Consider the following 19089-nt stretch of genomic DNA (forward strand, 5'->3'; position numbering starts at 1 on the left):
CCCACTATCAAACAAGGAAACGTATTTTATCGGAAGAATTTTTATAGCCTGCTATTGCAAGCTTTTGTAGACGCTGATAAAATGTTTATAGACATATTCGCTGGTGAACCGGGCTCGTTACATGACAGTCGAGTTTTGAGGCGACCAAATTTATACCAACGAACGTTAGATGATATGACATCCACTTTTCCATTCAACTCATGTTTGCTTGGAGACTCAGCTTACGCGAATAACGAACGGCTGATAAGTCCATTTCGACACAATGGATTTTAAACATCAGTGCAGAGGCAATTCAATTATTAACATTCAACCAGAATTGTCATTGAAAATGCTTTTAAATTATTGAAAATGAGATTCAGACGACTGCATTTCACTGAAATACAGACATGCAATCGATCGTTCGAATTGTAAACAATACGCTTCCGCAAAGGAATGCAGCTGCTTCTGGAAGTAGGAGTAATATTGTTCTACAAAACCTAATCGATACAAATGTTATTAACACGCCGTCGTAGGTTATACTTACTTATCTTTGCATGTAGCTTCCTACTTCTCAATATTTGTCAAACTGAAATTTTCTTCAAAATAAAAATTTTATTTGGATTTAAGCTCATATCATTCATATATAATCATTTCTTTATTTTTTTCCTTCAGGTAAAGTAAAAAACACTAAAATAAATCCAAGTACAGGTGTAAGAAAATTCGTCTATTATATTTCTTAAATCTTATCCCAACAAACATTTATGTTAGAAAACGATTAGAAGACGAATCGAATTCTAATGTATTTCTCTAAGGTAGAAGGTTAGAGCACGATTTGCGAAACTGTCGCGAATTATAGCATTCTCGACAAAAAGGGGACTTCGTTCTCGATATCGAGAAAAGAGTTAGAATTTCAATCTAATCTAACGTCAAATTCTAATGAGAATTTTGAAGTGATGCGCAAAGATGAAAGATGCGAAATTTGCATTGTTTCATTATATCAAATACGTTTATTTGGTTATAATCGTATGTATTAAGAATGAACATACATATGTATATCAAAGGTTTTTTCTATTATAATAAATTAAAACCGTGAGGAGAGGTTTTCTTCATGTCATTCAAATAGCTCGCTTTCCTTCTTTAACTTTTTTTGATTTATTTTCACTTACTGGTATTTATTAGTATAAATAAAAAAAATTATTTCGCAACTTGTAACATTTCCACTATTTTTATTTTGTTTGTATAACACTAAGAATGAGTTATCATGTCGTGCAAATAATCGATAACTGTGACAATAATCATAACATCGCATTTCTAGTGTTATTCGAATCGTTTCACAGTCGAATTCTAACCTAGTTCTCTAACCTAGTTTTCGATTCGAAATACATTAGAAGACTACATTAGAATTCTAATGTAAAATTATATTTCTCTAACGTTAGAAACTTTGTTTGCTGGGATATGCCCTTACTAAATTTTTAAATTTTGCCGAGAGCATCTCCACCATCGTTGGTTGACTCTGTTATAAGATACAAACATAAAAAAAATAAATAAATGTAAGGCGCGATAACCTCCGAAGAGATCTAAGGCCGAGCTTCTCTTCCAATTTGCGTCGTGCTCCTCTTGATTTTCCCTACAAATTGGCCGGACGGGACCTACATGTTTTATGCCGACTCCGAACGGCATCTGCAAAGCAGATGAGTTTTCACTGAGAGCTTTTCATGGCAGAAATACACCCGGAGTGCTTGCCAAACACTGCCGAGGGGCGACCCCGCTTAGAAAAATTTTCTTCTAATTGAAAAATCTTATTTCTAAAATTTTGATGTTGCTTTGCCTGGGAGTTGAACCCAGGGCGTACGGTGTGATAGGCGGAGCACGCTACCATCACACCACGGTGGCCGCCAAGATACAAACATAACAAGAAGAAATTATTTATAAAATTAGTAAACATCTATCGTGGGATAACATTAAACTCACCAATACACCTTGGCTTTCAAAATCCATCAGCACATTCTCCATAGCATATTTTTTCCTCCTAATTTTGCCAAACTCTTCCTTCCTTGCAAGGTATGCATTTGGAAAAGCCCTTGCCTCCTCTCTAAACCAAATTCTTGTCACTAAAATATGTAAGAGTTTATATTTTTGTTAAGATTTTATAAATTGTATCTTTGTTATACATACATTTTACTAATGTTTCCATTTTCTCCTTTCTGGTTGTACAAATTGCTTTTAAATATGACTGACAATTTGTTTATGTATACATCAAACTGACAGTTCTACCTATCAAAACAGCTAGTGCAGCCATATGAACATCGAAAAGCCTATTAAACAAACCTGCTCACATATTGAACCAGACTTCTATCTGGATTTATCTGCTCAAATCGTTGTTGTTGCATTTACAAATTATTTATCTGGCTCAGGATCTTTGCCGCCGGATGATGCTTTTTATTAACTCCCAAAAGTATCGAATTATTTGCAACTTGGCAATAGACGATAAAATTATCTGAAAATTGCTGGTTAATTGACCTTCTACTCCTTTTTTATTTGGAAATTTTCGTTAACTATAAAATTTGTTTTGTTTTTTACTTAATAATTTAGTTATAATCAAGCTTGTTTATTTCACTTTATAAAAAAGGTTCTAAATGCTAAACATCTTAGCTTACTTCTCTTTCGGGTGAAAAATTTGATTCTTGAACTAGAAGTGCTAGTTTGTTCTTTTTTATTTTATCTAATAAAAGTATCTGTTTTTTTTTTCACAAATTAGTTCATTAACTACAGCTACAAATCTGCAAATGCTTCCTTTAGGACTGCAATATTAAAATTGACCACAAAGCAACTTCTTCATACATTTTTTCGTGCCTAATTATACAATCAAAATCATAATTTTCCTTACGATCTCCTTTTTTTCTTCCATTTCATGCTTCTTATATTCTGATGGAATATTAGTCAGATGTCCGTGTGGACATCGTATTAACACGATATTATATTTATTTCCCACATTAATCTAGAAAATGTAAACAATTTTCATACAGATTACAAGAACAAAGAGATATACGCTTAAATACTAGCGTAAAAACTAAAAACTAAAAAAAAGTTTACGTATATAAATCATTTAAACATGAATTTTGTGGAGGAAACATCCAGACTCACAGGATTTTAAAGCGTATTAAAATCTTCTTAAGCTCTAAAAATCGGAGCATTAGACGCGTAATTGGTTCTAACCGTGTCCAGCCAGAAAGTATCGTGATTCCGTAGACTCCTCTGTGGTATGTTGAAACAAATTCTTGCTAGCAGACATTCGGTGGTCAATCGCACCACTTATAAAGTCGAAAGCAGAGGTAAGAGATAAAATAGATCGTCTGTTGTCTGACTTCTTTAGAATAATAAGCAAACAGCGACTACTGTAAGAAGGATTCGGGCCATTGAAGTGCAACGATCGCATGGCATAGCGAACAAAAACTTTTTGCACACCATCAAGCCTCGTTATGTGACAATTGAAGTATGGTCCCCAGATAAAAAAAATCTATTTTAAATTACTCTGCCGGTGTAGGCAAGCTATGAAGTAGCGTAAAGTCCCTATCGAACCCGACTAAGCACAACCACAAAATATCCATCTCCTTTGTCGATAAAGTGCTGTCGGATGCGAAAAAAGCGCGAGCTCTCTGCCGACAATACGTAATGCATTACACGGTTGACAAAGGCAGAAGGCGAGCCAACAGACGCGCATACAAGTATAAACACAGCGCGTCCCCCATTGCCATCAGCGCCAATGAGGTTGAAAACGCCATTGATCATGCTAAACTATCTAAAGCTTTAGGCTCAGACGGTATAGCCAAACTTGGCAAAGAGGGATTTAAATATATAGCGCATGTCTTCAACCTGTCTTTTTCCACCTTCGCCATCCCCGAAAAATGGCAAATCATCAGGCTGGTACCGCTACTAAGCCTGGTAAACCAGCCAACGAAGGAGAATCTTATCATCCGATATCTCTCCTAGCGCCAGTAGCCAAGACACGTCGCCGAGACCAGAACATCTAGGAAAGTGGCACCGTCCAAGGCAGGAGCTGCATTGGGCGGATGTCGCAAACATATATATTCTGTGCTGGCAAACGGTGCAAAAGGTGGTAGGGACTAAGAGTCTGTTTCCCTGACCTACACGACATTGCTACCGACTCTACTACGGAGATTGTAGTTATGAGTGGGAGCGGCCGTATGAGTTGGTGGCGCCTTGGGGTGCGAGCAGCAGCGGGTACTTTTTGTGGCTTGCTGAGCAGCAAGGGGCTAAGGCGCAGATTACGGGACGCCCTTGGGCGTGAAGAGCAAGGAGCCACAAACCATTCTGCTTCCCTATTTCACTGCAAACTGGCGTCTTGCCACATGGATTCGAAACCTACCTAGCACTACCACCGCGCTAAAAGCAAATAAATTGGGGATTGAGTCAAAAACCCCTCCACAGAAGAGTACTCGTAGCGCTAAACTTATCAAAAGTTTTGATACAGTCAACCACGGCACGTTCCTGCAAAATTGTCGAAAATTGTTAAAATTTGATTTAGTAAACATATAAATTGGAAAATATTTATACGAAATGTATTTTATATCAAGAAAATGTTTCAAATACTGCAACAACAAATATGCTAAAGCACCTTAAATGTTTCAAACGCGTAAATCTCAATACGAAATATTCAAAGAATTTCCCTTTTTGCACGCAATTTCTCAATTGTTTCTTCACTACTGTTTGGAGGATTTTAATTATATTCAAAGAAAAATAATGAAGCATGCTCACGATTGACTTTTTCAGAAGAATATGAAAAGTAAAACACATTTTGCAAAGCATTTAACAAATTTCGGCGCCTGACAATTGTCGGCGCAGGCCAATTGGTTCTAAATCCGACTGCGTATTTAACAAGTTGCTTTTGTGTGATAAAGATGCTGTCTTGTTTAGATTCATTTTGATTTAAAATTTATTTAAACATATACAACACATTTCAAATTTCAGCCCATGACGATAATATTTTAGTTACGCGGAAAAAATCCACATCGATGCTTCGATGGTCTTAGGGATCAATATTTTTCAACAGCCCTTCTAAAAATTTGTTTTCTGTACAAACGCAGAAGCTTTTAAATTGAGAATTCTGAACTTGAATTGTAATTTTCTATCTTGATCTGTAACTTTCTGAATTTAAATTCGAAATTCTGAATTTTAATTGTGATTTTGTGAACTTAAATTGGAATTTCCGAGCTTGAATTGTAACTTTCTGAATTAAAATTTTTGTTTCTGAACTTGAATTTTAATTTTTTCGACTTGAAGTGCAAATATCTTAATGTTGTAAATGTCTATACAGACAGGAATTTTGATGCGATACTTTTGAGTTTTCGGTAAATGGTGGCAACATATGTATGAACATACAGGAAAATGGTGGCATGATAAAATCACAAGTGACATAAACCCAAGTTTTTTACTTCGGGCTTTGTCTGAAAAAACGTTATCTAAAACATCTTTCGTAATTAAATTTGTCAATGAAACCTAGATTGGTAATTTAGAAACTATTTAGTGCTTCGTGATAAGGAACTCTTAGTGTTTGTATACATTTTAACCCAAACTCATTAACGAACCGTACATTTGTCTTGTCAGTTTCGGACTACAACCGGACCCTTGGGGTACAAAACTTTCGAGTGCACGAGACTTGTAAGGCGGTTCTTAAATGAGTACCGAAACATCGTGTTCGATGTCGTATCGCTTATTTTTACGAGATCTTACGAATTCTCGCCTTTGTTCAAAAAAAAAAATTTCTCGCGAGCCTTGGCATCCCACGAGATTCTGGACTCTCGAAATACTCCTAAAGCTCACAAGTTCCTCTACATTCTATTCAATCGCTGCACTGGCAGTGTAAATTTCAACAAATCCACCTACATCGAGAAACGAGAATCTCTTGAGAAGCCGAGATGAAATCGTAAGCTCTTGTTTTTACTGGCGCGCCCCTTGCAATCACCTTAATCTTGATATTTTAGGCAGGGACTCATTTTAATAATTATGTTCTTTTTGAGCCGAAAAAGTCCGAGTCAAAAAAGTATACTAGGTGAAAATTTATAGGATCTCGGCAATCCGATTCATGATGAGTTGCATCCTTTTTATTTTTTAGACCTTTTTTTAAAAAAGTTCATAAACAAAAGTAAAATCCGTACTTTTTTTAAGGACCAATGGAACTGCTCAACCAAATGAAACGAATTTTTTACGGATTCTCCTAAATATCTGGATTTGAAATCTGGGACACTTCAAAACTTTTGTTATTAATACTTCAAAATTTTCATCCAAAAACCCACTCTCATAGTACTACACTTATACTTTTCAGTAGTAAACTTGCACCTGCTTTACGCCATAAAGTTTGATCCAATAGAGATATTGCCTTGAATGTTGATACACCGCTTTCTCTTGAAACAAGAAGGATTCTGTAGAAAAAGATTTTTTTATAATTTCGAATTCATTTATTATTAGAAACTTAAAATACAAAGTTGATAACTATTTGATTTTATGTAATTTATGAGTCAAAGGTAAATTATAGCGCGCAGGCAAAAATCGGCCACCGACGGACAAGCATATCCCCAAAAGCAAACGTCAAATTCAGTGCTGCATTTAGATATATTTATCAGTGTTGCATTCAAATGTATCAATTCCTTCGCGCTTATTCAGAAACCACTGTGGGTCCGGATAGACGGGCAGACCTAGTTATCGGAGCTGTTGTCTCATCTGGTTCTCCATCACTATGTGGCGTGCGGTTTGAACTGCGCTTCTTCAACTGGTTACAGTGACGACGAAGTATACCTTGATCCGTTTTCACGCGATACATCATGTTACCGTGTCTACTCTGTATAATACCGGGAATCCAAGGTGGACCACGTGCATAATTTTTAGCATAAACGGTCGCCGAAACTGGATATATTGCTTTGGAACGAGCAGTAGCCATTTGATTGGATCCGGGTACGATCCGAGCCAGTAATGTCTTTGGTTGACGCCCATGTAGCAGCTCTGCCGGCGACTTGTTGTTGCTGCCGCTGGGACAAGTTCTGTAAGTACTGAGAATAGTCAATAAGGAGTCTAACTGATTTTTACCATCTGCTATTGCTTTCTTGAACGCCTGCTTAAAAGTACGAACAAATCGTTCTGCCTCACCGTTCGATGCCGGATGGAACGGTGCCGTTGTTAGATGAGTAATGCCATTACTTTTGCAGAAAGTCTTAAATTGTGTCGCTGTGAATTGACGCCCGTTATCTGAGACAATAGTATCAGGTAGACCTTCTATGGAAAATATTGCTTTCAATGCATCGATTGTCGATTGAGCGGTAATGTTTGACATTTTCGTTACAAATGGATATTTGGAATAAGCGTCGATGCAAATGAGCCAAGTAGCATTTTGGAACGGACCTGCAAAGTCCAAGTGTATACGCTCCCAAGGGCGTTCGGGCGTAGGCCAATTTGTATATTCGCGAGTTGGTGACGATGTACTTTGTTGTTGGCATACATCGCAGTGTGAAACACGCTCTTCAATATGCTTATCCATTGAGGGCCACCAGCCGTATTGGCGCGCCATCTGTTTCATTCGCGACATGCCCCAGTGCCCTTCATGTAACAGTTCAAGGACGGCGTCTCGTGCTGACGCTGGTAATATGACCCGAGTATACTCTGTCGCTAGTATTATGACCCCCATTTCGAAACTAAGTGCATGTCGGCGCGAAAAATATGGCTGAAGGTCACGATGTTTTGCCGAAAGCCTTTCAGGCCAACCATTTGATATAAAACGACACACTTGGTTGAGAACGGGGTCCTTTGCTGTCAACCTGGCTATATGTTTTACGTTAAGCGGAGATGCAGTGAGCTCGGTTGTACTTCTACTTGCATGCATGCATCGCTCCGATCAAACTCTTCGTCGGGTCCCATGGGAAGGCGTGAGAGCGCATCTGCGTTACCATGCTGATCTGTTGGTCTGTATCGTATTTCGTAATTATAAGACATCAGAAGCAATGCCCAGCGCTGTTGGCGTTGTATCGTGATCGCCGGTAGTTGCTTATACGGACTGAATATCGACACCAGGGGCTTGTGGTCAGTGATTAGCGTGAACTTGCGGCCAAATAGGAACTGATGGAACTTCTTCACACCAAATATAATTGAAAGCGCTTCCTTTTCTATTTGGCTGTAACGTTTTTGGTGCCGGTCAAGCGTTTTCGATGCGAAGGCAATAGGCTTCTCTGAGCCGTCAGGCATGCGGTGTGATATAACGACTCCTATTCCATGTGCAGAGGCATCAGTTGCCAGAATAATAGGCAACTGGTCATCGAAGTGCGTTAGCAACGGTGCTGTGCTGAGCTGGCGCTTAAGAGCTACAAAAGCCTTTTCCTGCTCCTCTCCCCACTGAAATGGTACATTCTGTCGGCGAAGTCTGTTAAGTGGCTCTGCTTTATCTGCAAAATTGAGTATAAATTTATTGTAGTAATAAATTTTACCTAAGAATGCTTGCAGATCTTTCAAATTGTTGGGCCGTGGCATTTCATTTATTGCTACAACCTTACTTGGGGCAGGGGTACATCCTGCTGCATCCAAAACAAAACCAAGGTACTCCACCCGGCGCTGCATAAACGAACACTTTGACCGGCGGCATTTAAATCCTGATTTTTGTAGTCTTTCGAAAACAGCTTGTAAATTGTTCAATAAATCTTGGTCTGACTTTCCCGATACTAATATATCGTCTAGGTAATTAATACACATTGGGATGCCTGCTATAATCTGTTCCAATAGCTTCTGAAAAAGAGCGGGAGCGCTTGCTACGCCCATCGGTAGTCGTTGATATTGGAACAACCCTAATGGTGTATTGACAACCATTAATTGTTTAGCCTCTTCGGTCAGCCCAATTTGCAAGTATGCATCTGAGAGATCAATTTTTGCAAATACTGTGCCCCCTCGTAATTTGTGGCACATTTCTTCAATGCGCGGTATCGGGTATTGATCTACCTCAAGTTGTGCATTAACAGCTTTAAAATCACCACATATTCTTAGCCGACCGTCCTTTTTTGGGACTACCACTATAGGCCAGTTGCTGAATGTAATTGGCTTCCATATGCCCTGGTCCGTCAGACGCTGTGCTTCTAATTTAAACTCCCTCATTTGTGCGAAGGGTATAGGCCTTGACTTAAAATATTTTGGTGATGCATTTGGTTTTAAATGTAGCGCAGCTTTTGAAGTAATGCAGTAGCCCAATGTATTTTCGAACACTGGTGCGAATTTCTGCAACATACTTTCAATGTTTTCATTATTACTTGGCGATACCATATTCACAAGACCCGCTTGGCATGTACATAAGCCTAATTGTTCCAACAAATCAGTTCCAAGAATTTCACTATTATTTTGCAAATCAGCTACAACAAGTTTACATAATCGTTTGATGCGTCCGTGACTAATACTGACGTCGACAGTTCCTAATGTACTTACGGAGCTGCCTCCATAAGCGATTAGCTTGCCAGCTGGATATGGAGTCAGACCCGGCTTCCCGATATTTTTGTATACATCTGCGCCAATTACAGAGCAAGTCGCACCCGTATCCATTTGAAATTTAACTGGCACATCATTTACCAAAATATCAACCAAATATTTATTTCCTACCTTATTTGGCCCGGTGCTGGTAATAGAAGCAATAAACTCAACAGTGGAAACTTTTTGCTGGATATTATTGTTGCTGTTTGCTTGTGACTGACTTTCTTTCTTTTTGCTGTCATTGTTAGACGCCGCTTGTGATTTACACACTGGCGCAATATGACCAAAACGATTTCATTTGCGGCACTTTGCATTACGAAATTTACATTGGCTTCTTGGATGATGTTTTCCACAACCCGAGCACGACTGTAGAAGGTTATCACTGTATTTTATGTGTTTTGCTTTTTTGTATCGCTTTTATTTTTTATTTATTTCAGTCTGACGTGACTTTATCAAAAACACTTCGCTACGATCTGCTTTATCGGTTGACAGGCGCTTTTTCATAGACTGAGTTGTCTCATAGCTTTCAGCAATAGCTAAAACATCTGCAAGTGACGGATTAGGCTTTTGCAGTGCAGCAGTACGTACAGGTTCATGTGGCGAATTCAAGACTAGAATATCTCGAAGAAGGTCGTCTACAAAGACTGTTTTGCAATTATCATTGCTACACACGACAGTTCCGCGCTACTCCTCGTAGTTCTGCAACCCATTCTGCATATTTTTGTTTGGCTTCATTTTCGACGACAAAAATTCGAATCTTGCAGCCAGTACATAAACATTTTCTTTATAATGCGTAGACAACTTTGTTACGATGCATTCAAAAGTCTGCTTTTGAATGTCTTCTGTCCCAAACAACTTTGTTAAAAGTTCGTAGCATTCCGCTCCAATCCACGAGAGTAAAAATGCTCGTTTTTGCTCTGGCTTTATGACCGCATAAGCTTCAAAATGCTGCGTTAATTGCGCTATATATGACTCAAAACTTTGCTTTGTATGTACGAAAGGTGGAAATGCTGGTACTACTATGTTAGGTGTTGAGGTTATGGTCGGCGCACGTGCATTTTCCTGCAACTTCGCTAGATTTGTTTTTTGTTCTTCCAATTGTGCGACCATCCACGACCTATTTGTACTCAACACATCCACTAAGAAGTCCTGCTGTTGCTTTAGCAGCTTCTCAATTGCTACTTCCATTACGATGCCGCGCTTGTTAATAAATTAACTTTAACTGCTCGGAAGTTTTTTTTTCCTTTTTTTCTCGTCGCCAGAAAATTGTTATAATTTCGAATTCATTTATTATTAGAAACTTAAAATACAAAGTTGATAACTATTTGATTTTATGTAATTTATGAGTCAAAGGTAAATTATAGCGCGCAGGCAAAAATCGGCCACCGACGGACAAGCATATCCCCAAAAGCAAACGTCAAATTCAGTGCTGCATTTAGATATATTTATCAGTGTTGCATTCAAATGTATCAGATTTCTTTCATTTGGATGAGCTGTTGCATAGTTATAGAGCCGAACTTTTATTCTGTCCTTAAAAATTAAAGTCCGGATCTTAAAATTTCTTCCGCACTTAAAAATTAAGAGTCAGGAAATAATTTTTTTGAAACATTTTTATGTTAAAAGGAAAAACAGTTTGGATCCTCGCTGGTCTATACGATTTAAATTTTAATAAACTACTAAAATATATTCTATATAATATACAAGAATATTTTGATATTCCCACCTTTGTTTTTATCTTTAATAAAATACTCTGTTTTCAATTGTATAAATTTTTATTAATCTTTCTAGGACACCTCACGACCTACGTTGGATTTATACATATCCGATTCGCTGCAGGATATGTTGGATATTGATATACGCAGCGAAATTTCAAACGTAGTTAATGGAAACAATGAACTTCATTCTATGCTCAATGATTTGCCATCCTCATTCGATCATGCCATAGATGCGATTTCCTCAATACACAATACAAATGGTCTAAATAATAGTCTTAGTTCAGCTGGAATAATATCTGCTTCATCAACAAATTTTTCTTCATGGCTGGGGAATAGCTCAGGAGGACCATCATGGTCTTCATCGAGTGACTATTATGCTGATGTGGGTGCCTGTGTAGATCCTATTTCAGTTATGCCACTAATATCCTCATCATTGTTACATAAATCACCAAAAATAAATTTGAATTCTGTCAATTCACCACCTCCCGCCTCGCCTAATGTAAACGAGACCAAATCACATTTAACATTTTCTCCCGCCCACTTAAAAGTTAGTGCCGGTGCTATGCGCAACGAGCAACTTTATTCACATATACCAAAGCAAATTGTAGCCATCTCATCGACGGTGACAGCAGCTACCACAGCGCCAGCTACATTGGCAACAAATTCAGCATTACAACGTAAAACTTCAATTGCAGTGGATACAATTAAAAAGGATTTGGGTGCAGAATTACATAAACTTGTCGCAACATCTGAAGAAACCAAAGTAAATCTAGCAAATAACAACGTTGGTGTTGGTGGGGACAGTGGATCAAAATGTAAAAATAAGTCATCCAATGTGAATAGTTCCACAAGTAGTAATGCTAGCAGTGGGAACAGTTATGTCAACCACAGTACCATACTGAATTCAAATGGAATGCTAAATAGCACAACAACGAATACAATTAAATTGGCTCCTGGCATTGGTGGTTTAACTTTTGCTAATAGCATCGCTTATAATAAATTAAAACAACAATCTGCTGCCAAATTAGCGCAAAGCGGGCAAAATGGTACAACAACAAATGGTACAATTATACCCAGACGAGAACGTGATTCCAGCACTTTACACAATATAAATGTATTACACGGTGGTAATATTGGTGTACTTGGAGGTCAACAACATGCTCCAAAGTTAGTGGGTCGAAGTTTACAAAATTCTAGTTTCACACCAAAGAGTATTGCATCAGTACATTCACCACTTATACAGAATGGTAGTAATTCAATTGGTTCACCATCATCTTCATCATCTTCATCACATTCCTTACCATCGACCAATTCGACAAATAGCAGTTTTTGTGCCAGTCTAATACCAATTAGTGTCAGTAATGGGTCAGCTATGGCCACATCATCATCCTCAGCTAGCACCACAACTATTACAACAATTTCCGTTAAACCATTACAACAACGAATCAAGGTCGCTCCAGTTGAGTCTGAATTTCCCAAACCAGCATATTCATATTCCTGTCTAATAGCTATGGCATTAAAGAATTCACGCAGTGGATCATTGCCCGTATCTGAAATTTATAGTTTTATGTGTGAACATTTTCCATATTTCCATACAGCGCCCAGCGGCTGGAAGAATAGTGTGCGTCATAATCTTTCACTAAATAAATGTTTTGAAAAAATTGAAAAACCTGCTACTAATGGTAATCAACGCAAAGGCTGCCTCTGGGCAATGAATCCGGAACGTATTTTAAAAATGGACGAAGAAGTACAAAAATGGTCGCGCAAGGATCCCATGGGTATAAAAAATGCAATGGTACATCCGGAGCATTTAGAGGCATTGGAGCGTGGCGAAATGAAGCATGGTAGCACAGGAGATTCTGATATCGAATTAGATAGTCAATCGGAAATTGAAGAAACTTCCGATTTGGAAGAGCATGAATTAGATGATACCATAGTTGATAATATGTTTGTGGAGGAGGATATTGAAGAAGATGAGATGTTAAGTAGCGGTATTGTGATTAATAATTCGGATGTTATAAGTGAAGAGGATGATGTAAATGGCTGTGGTGCTGGCGAGGATGTTGTTGATATGCAACAGCATCGAGATTTTGATATAGAGGTGAGTTTGGAGACGCACAAAATTGAAAAAGTGGATAAGGTGATGCAAAGAGTGTTTGATGAGCATAAGGTACATTTGCCATTTTTTATTTTTATGTACATACTACATAAATATTTTTTGTTTGTTTTATTATATCGTTCTTGTTATAAGTTTTAGATTTCTTAACATATCATGGTTGTTTTGTTCGGTTGGCGCTCATGCTGTTTTATACACGCTCTGTCAGACCGCTTGTCAGGTAGAGGTTAATCCGATTCACAAGTAAACTCACGCGAATGCTCGGTTTTGGTCTAAAACGTGATACAGTTTATTGTGCGCGAACAATTTCTTTAATATACGGATAGCTATTTGGAAGATCATCCTAACGCGAATGCCGATTCGAAAACTGTATCCTAGCAATAGGTTTATTTGGAAATTAAAAAAAAAATCTTATCAGAAATCAATCAAAGATTGTTTATTCTTATACTTGATACACACAATACAAATTCGACATATTTGTAGCTAAAGACCGCGGTACAATGAAATTTTTCATCTAGATGCGTTTAACACAGCTTATGCATTTCAGTAACATCGCCACAATCAACCAAGATGTTTTATAAATATGAAATGCGTTACCGATACCATTCACATAATAAATTTGTTGTTGTTGTTGTAGCGATAAGGACACTCCCCGAAGCCCTGGGGGGTCTATCGATGTTGGTGGTCCTTGCCATCTGGTCCATATCCGGTACGTTCCGGTACAAAGCCCACTCATCTCGGGAACGATTTGTTATGACCACATGCGACCTTCTAGGCCATCCCGCTCTTCCATCCCCTAGATCCATGAGGAGTTCGGGGTCGCCAGAGCCTCGGCTGTTAATGAAACAGGATTCGCCACGGATAGGTGAGGTTAAAAATTGGGTTGGAGAAGCTACATATATATTGCGCTGGCAACCCCTTGAATCTACATATTTGGTATTCTAGTCGCCTCTTACGGCAGGCATACCTACCACGGGTATATTCTAACCCCTAACCCGCTGGGGGAACATAAAGCACTGTTATAAACACTCTCCCTATTGAACAAAAATACTTGCTAACATTGTCGTATTCATTTGATATATTGCAGTTTTTAATTGCACTTGCAAAGTGTGTCAGCACCCTTAGCTAAAGCAAATGTCAACTTCTTATGCTTTGCTTGCAACAAAAGCTAAAGCAAATGTCAAATTCTTCTTCTTATGCTTTGCTTGCAACAAAAGGTGGGAGTTGGCTACTTTTCAATATCAGATGGCGCTAGTGTTGCTCAATTTATCGTTCTCCATAAAAATACGTGCAATCTCCTCATAATGCAAACGATTGAGTAAAACGCATCTATATGAAAAACTGCGTATGTATCGGGGCTTCAAGGTAGAGCATTTAATGACTGGATTCTGGGATATTCGAATCTATAGCCGAGATAAGCTGATCTTGCACTTATCTGTCCATTTTCAAATAAATTTATGTGTGTTGTTAAGGTAATTATTATTTTAATAAATAAATGCAATTTGCTAGAAACACGAAACCTTGCACATAGTTCATGTCACCTTCACAAGGGGAGAAAATAAGAGATAAACATTTCTTAAGCACTTCCTTTATATAAGTGGACCAAAAGACACGAAAAATGTCTCTTCAAATAAAGGCATAATCTTGATATTCAAAAAATCACTGTAAAAATGTTTATGAGGAACAAAAATATAAAGGTGGAGTTCAATAAATAGGCAAATTCTAAGATTTCCAATATACCCTAAAACTCTGGAGTTAGGGGCTTTATGATGACATACAACCTATGAAAAGGTAGGTTTTTGGCCTCTAATTCCAGAGTTTGAGGGTATATTGAAAATTCTATATACTTAGGGTTTACATATTTGCACGACTATGTAGACCAACAAATTGCGTTATATCTTGCCAACAGTATATTTTACTTTCAAACAATGCAGTTATTTTTGGCTCACAGCACAGAAATCTGCAAAAAATTCTGAGGTGGTCGGACTTCGAGTTAAAACAGGGTGTCCGTGTGCTCTCACTGTGTCGTCCAGCCTTAATGCCCAAACACATTCGGCTTTTGCGTCGATTTGGCGCTTTTATTGCGTCAACAGATGAATTTGAACACACAGCTTTTAATTACCATGTTCTCAATCCAGTGGCAATGCAACGGTAACGTCAAAGCAACACAAAGAGAATTCATGACCTTTGTATTTTTGTTAAAAAGTTCTTGTTTATCATATTTAATTCACGACAAAAAATTAAAGTTTGACTTTTTCTTTTGCGTGCATTGTGACAGGGAAACTTGCAACGTGCGTTATTGCAAAGTGACGCCAGGGCAAAATGTGTTTGGGTCTTTGTGGTCGAAAAAAAAATGGTTTTTTATTGATTGCTGCGTAGCATTTCCTCTATTCTTTTAATTGAACTTTAAAAATGATCGAGAACAATTGTTTTCATCGGAAAACTACAAATATTTATTTTGAAAAACTTTTTGTAAGCTAAAAATAAGCCCATTGCTTTACCTTTCCAATAATATATTGTCTGCTGAGTGGAATATCAACATATCTAGGCTGCCGTTTCAAAAACGCCCTATCTTAGAATTGGTTAAAGATGAAATGGGGTTTTCGAAACGGTGAAACGATATTTCACCATCAGTCTACATATGTATATATATTATTGTGGTACGAAAGAATCGGAAATATGGTAAATTTGGGAAATTATACCCCATATACGAATCGAAATAAATTTAGATATCAATAGATCAAAATGCTTAAGGTGAAAAGAGGAATTCATTAAGCCATGACCGTGTGCCCGTTTGTCTGTGACCATGTTAACTTCAATAAATTTTGAAATTTGGCACTTGCTGTTGCTGAGAAAAGCCATTCATAAAATTCGATAAATTAGTTATGGGAAAACGGGCGAAATCGGCTAGGGATCATCCCCTTTTTGATATAAACGATTTATTGGCTTTTGCCAATCGAAAGTGTCATTGCAAGAAGAAATGCGAACAAATTAAAATCATGGAAATTTGGTGGCGTATCGCCTCCAAGTGTCAAAAAACTGAAACTAATTGAACTGAACAGAATAAAAATATTTGTAAAATTACTGGCGTAATTGTGATCACACACGCTAACCACAACATCAGCTCTGAAATCCAGCGAAGAATCACTCTTGCCAATAAATGCTACTTTGAACTAGTAGATAGGCAACTGAAAAGTAAAGTCCTCTATCGGCAAACGAAAATCATACTCTACAAGTCACTTATCGTACCCGTCCTGCTATATGGTGCAGGAGCATGGACCATGAAAACATTAGATGAAGCGGCTCTAGGAATGTTCTTCGAAAGATTTATGGACCTCTACGCATTGGCGATGGCGAGTACCGAAGAAGATTTAACGATGAGCTGTACGATCTCTACGCGATCTTTAGTCCAGCGAATGAAAACGCAACGGCTGCGCTGGCTAGGCCATGTTATGCGAATGAAATATGACGCTCCGGCCAAGAAAGTGTTTCTATCGGAAGCCGCCTATGGAAGCAGAGGTCTTGTTAGACGGCCATAACCGTTTAAACGGTTAAGCGCCAATTAAGTAAGTAAGTAAGTAAATTGTGATCTACGGCAAAAGAAAGAAGATAATTCCATTGTCAGTTATCGGTCGCCATATTATCTACCTGACAGTTAAATAGATTATGACATCTCGTGCTCACATCTCAACTAAAAAAATATCTTTCATATTTTCTTGGCTTGAAAAATCGCAATTGTGCTCGCTTAAAATTTCTGGAACCTTGCCGACAAACTCTTATAAATTGAAGCGATTAAAGCTCCGACACATAAGCAGATTTTCATATAGATGCGTTTTACTGAATCTTATGCAAATTGCACGTATTTTTATGGAGAACGGTAGATTGAGCGACACTGGCACCATCTAATATGGAAAAGCAGGCAACTCCCAAATTTTGTTACAAGCAAAGCATAAGAAGAAGAATTTGACATTTGGTTGGTTAAGGGTGTTGGCACACTTTGCAAGTGAAATTTTTCCCACTCGTTGGTAAATTTTATAACATTTTTCGCAAGTAAAAACTGCAATATAAGAAATGAATGCGACACATAATATGTTAGCAAGTATTTTTGTTGTATAGGGGAATGTTTATACCAGTGCTTCGCAAAATTTTGTATGTGAATGAGCAAGGCGAAATAAACTTCAATTGCCAAGTCTGAAGTTCCTTCATATTTACAAATGCAACATCTTGCTTGATTGTGGCGATGTTATTGGAATGCATAAGCTTGTGTTAAACGCCTCTATATGAAAAATGACATTATTCCGCGGCCTTTAGTCATCGGAAACCTAAACACCAGAACACGATTATACAACCACGCTTCTATTGAAATCTGGGTATCAAGAAGTTTATTTTATATATCGTTGATAACTTATTGTAACGAAATTTTGGGAGTTCCTGATAATTATGTTCTGCTAACGTTCGAACCGCTGAACTGTCGATTAAATGACTCCAATATTCAGTATTGCAAATGGTCTTTGTTTATACTACTTTGGGAGTAGTACAATTATACTTCAATATCACGTACTTCACAAAAGCGTGTTTTAATCAAACTGATTAGTTATTCTTCAACTTGCGCTGCTTTTATACTCTCTGTTGCGTCGTTTGCATATTTCTCCTAAAGTCTAGACTTTTCACGAAGATGGAACAGTTCTATCACATACTTGGTTATTTAGCTATATGCGTGTGTATGTGTGAGTAAAAATTTCTGCTCTTAGCTGATGACTACATGTGAGTATGTGAGATATCTCTTCACTTCGAACTGCTGGTTATGTGTGTGCATGTAAATAAGTTTGGCTGCTTGCTGTATTTGTTGTGATATTAATATTCGCCATATTATTTTTCTGTAATTCGGACAGAGTTGGTTAGTACTGGAAACCGGTAAACTCTTCTTAGCAAGATGAGTTAAGAGCCACAAGCGCGGTCAATCCTAACCCTCTAATCATCAAACGACCGGATCTAAGAGGTGAAATTGTTCCTTCACTTATTTTATCACCAGAAAAAAAGTATTAAAGATCTAAAGAACATGCACGGATTATTTAAAACCGTTACCTGAGTAAAAGAATACGGCGGAGTAAAAATTAAATTTTCGGAGTATACCTTTTCTTCCTTTTTGAAAGCGGGCGAACAACCAACATCAAATTTATTTGGTAGCTTGGAAATCCCTTCGGTTGTGTTTTTGCCAAGTAATGTTTCTCAGCAAAAAAGTTATCTGCATAATCAGATGCACATCGTGCAACGTGTAGGATGACCAATTAATGCTCCCATTAGCACACCATATTCTGGAAGAAAAGTTTTACCATACATATTTCATGCTCGTTTAATAACAGAAGGTTCTAGACTGGAGTAGATTCCTTTAGGAACGATAATGGGGACCTATTAACTGACGTACAGAGTGGGGGAAGACGAACCCGATACGCCGATTGCCGATGAAGAAAAACACGCTCTGGCATCCAATTATGGCGAAGTGAGAATGGCAATATCACGGCTAAAAAATCAGAAGGTGCCAAGTAATGACGGGATACTCGCCGGGCTGTTCAAACATGGAGGTGAAGAGTTAAAAATAAATAAATGTAAGGCGCGATAACCTCCGAAGAGATCTAAAGCCGAGCTTTTCTTCCAATTTGCGTCGTGCTCCTTTTTAATTTTTCCTGCAAATTGGCGGGACAGGATCTACTTGTTTTATGCCGACTCTGAACGGCATCTGCAAGGCAGATGAGTTTTCACTGAGAG

At 37.9% G+C, this 19089-nt stretch overlaps 1 protein-coding gene across 6 annotated transcripts in view; it reads left to right on the top strand.

Moving 5' to 3' along the window:
• Window positions 1-19089, top strand: part of jumu (jumeau) — a 117576-nt gene that overhangs the window by 87186 nt on the left and 11301 nt on the right. For 5 of the 6 annotated variants that reach the window (XM_067760357.1, XM_067760358.1, XM_067760356.1 and 2 more), the window contains one exon: window positions 11281-13377. In XM_067760357.1, the coding sequence (XP_067616458.1) occupies window positions 11281-13377 (2097 nt within the window). The remainder of the gene's footprint in view (window positions 1-11280; window positions 13378-19089) is intronic. The other variant, XM_067760359.1, reaches the window with a different exon arrangement.

This window comes from Eurosta solidaginis, chromosome 1, assembly GCF_040869045.1.
Source record: "Eurosta solidaginis isolate ZX-2024a chromosome 1, ASM4086904v1, whole genome shotgun sequence".
In the NCBI taxonomy this organism is placed as follows: Eukaryota; Metazoa; Arthropoda; class Insecta; order Diptera; family Tephritidae; genus Eurosta; species Eurosta solidaginis.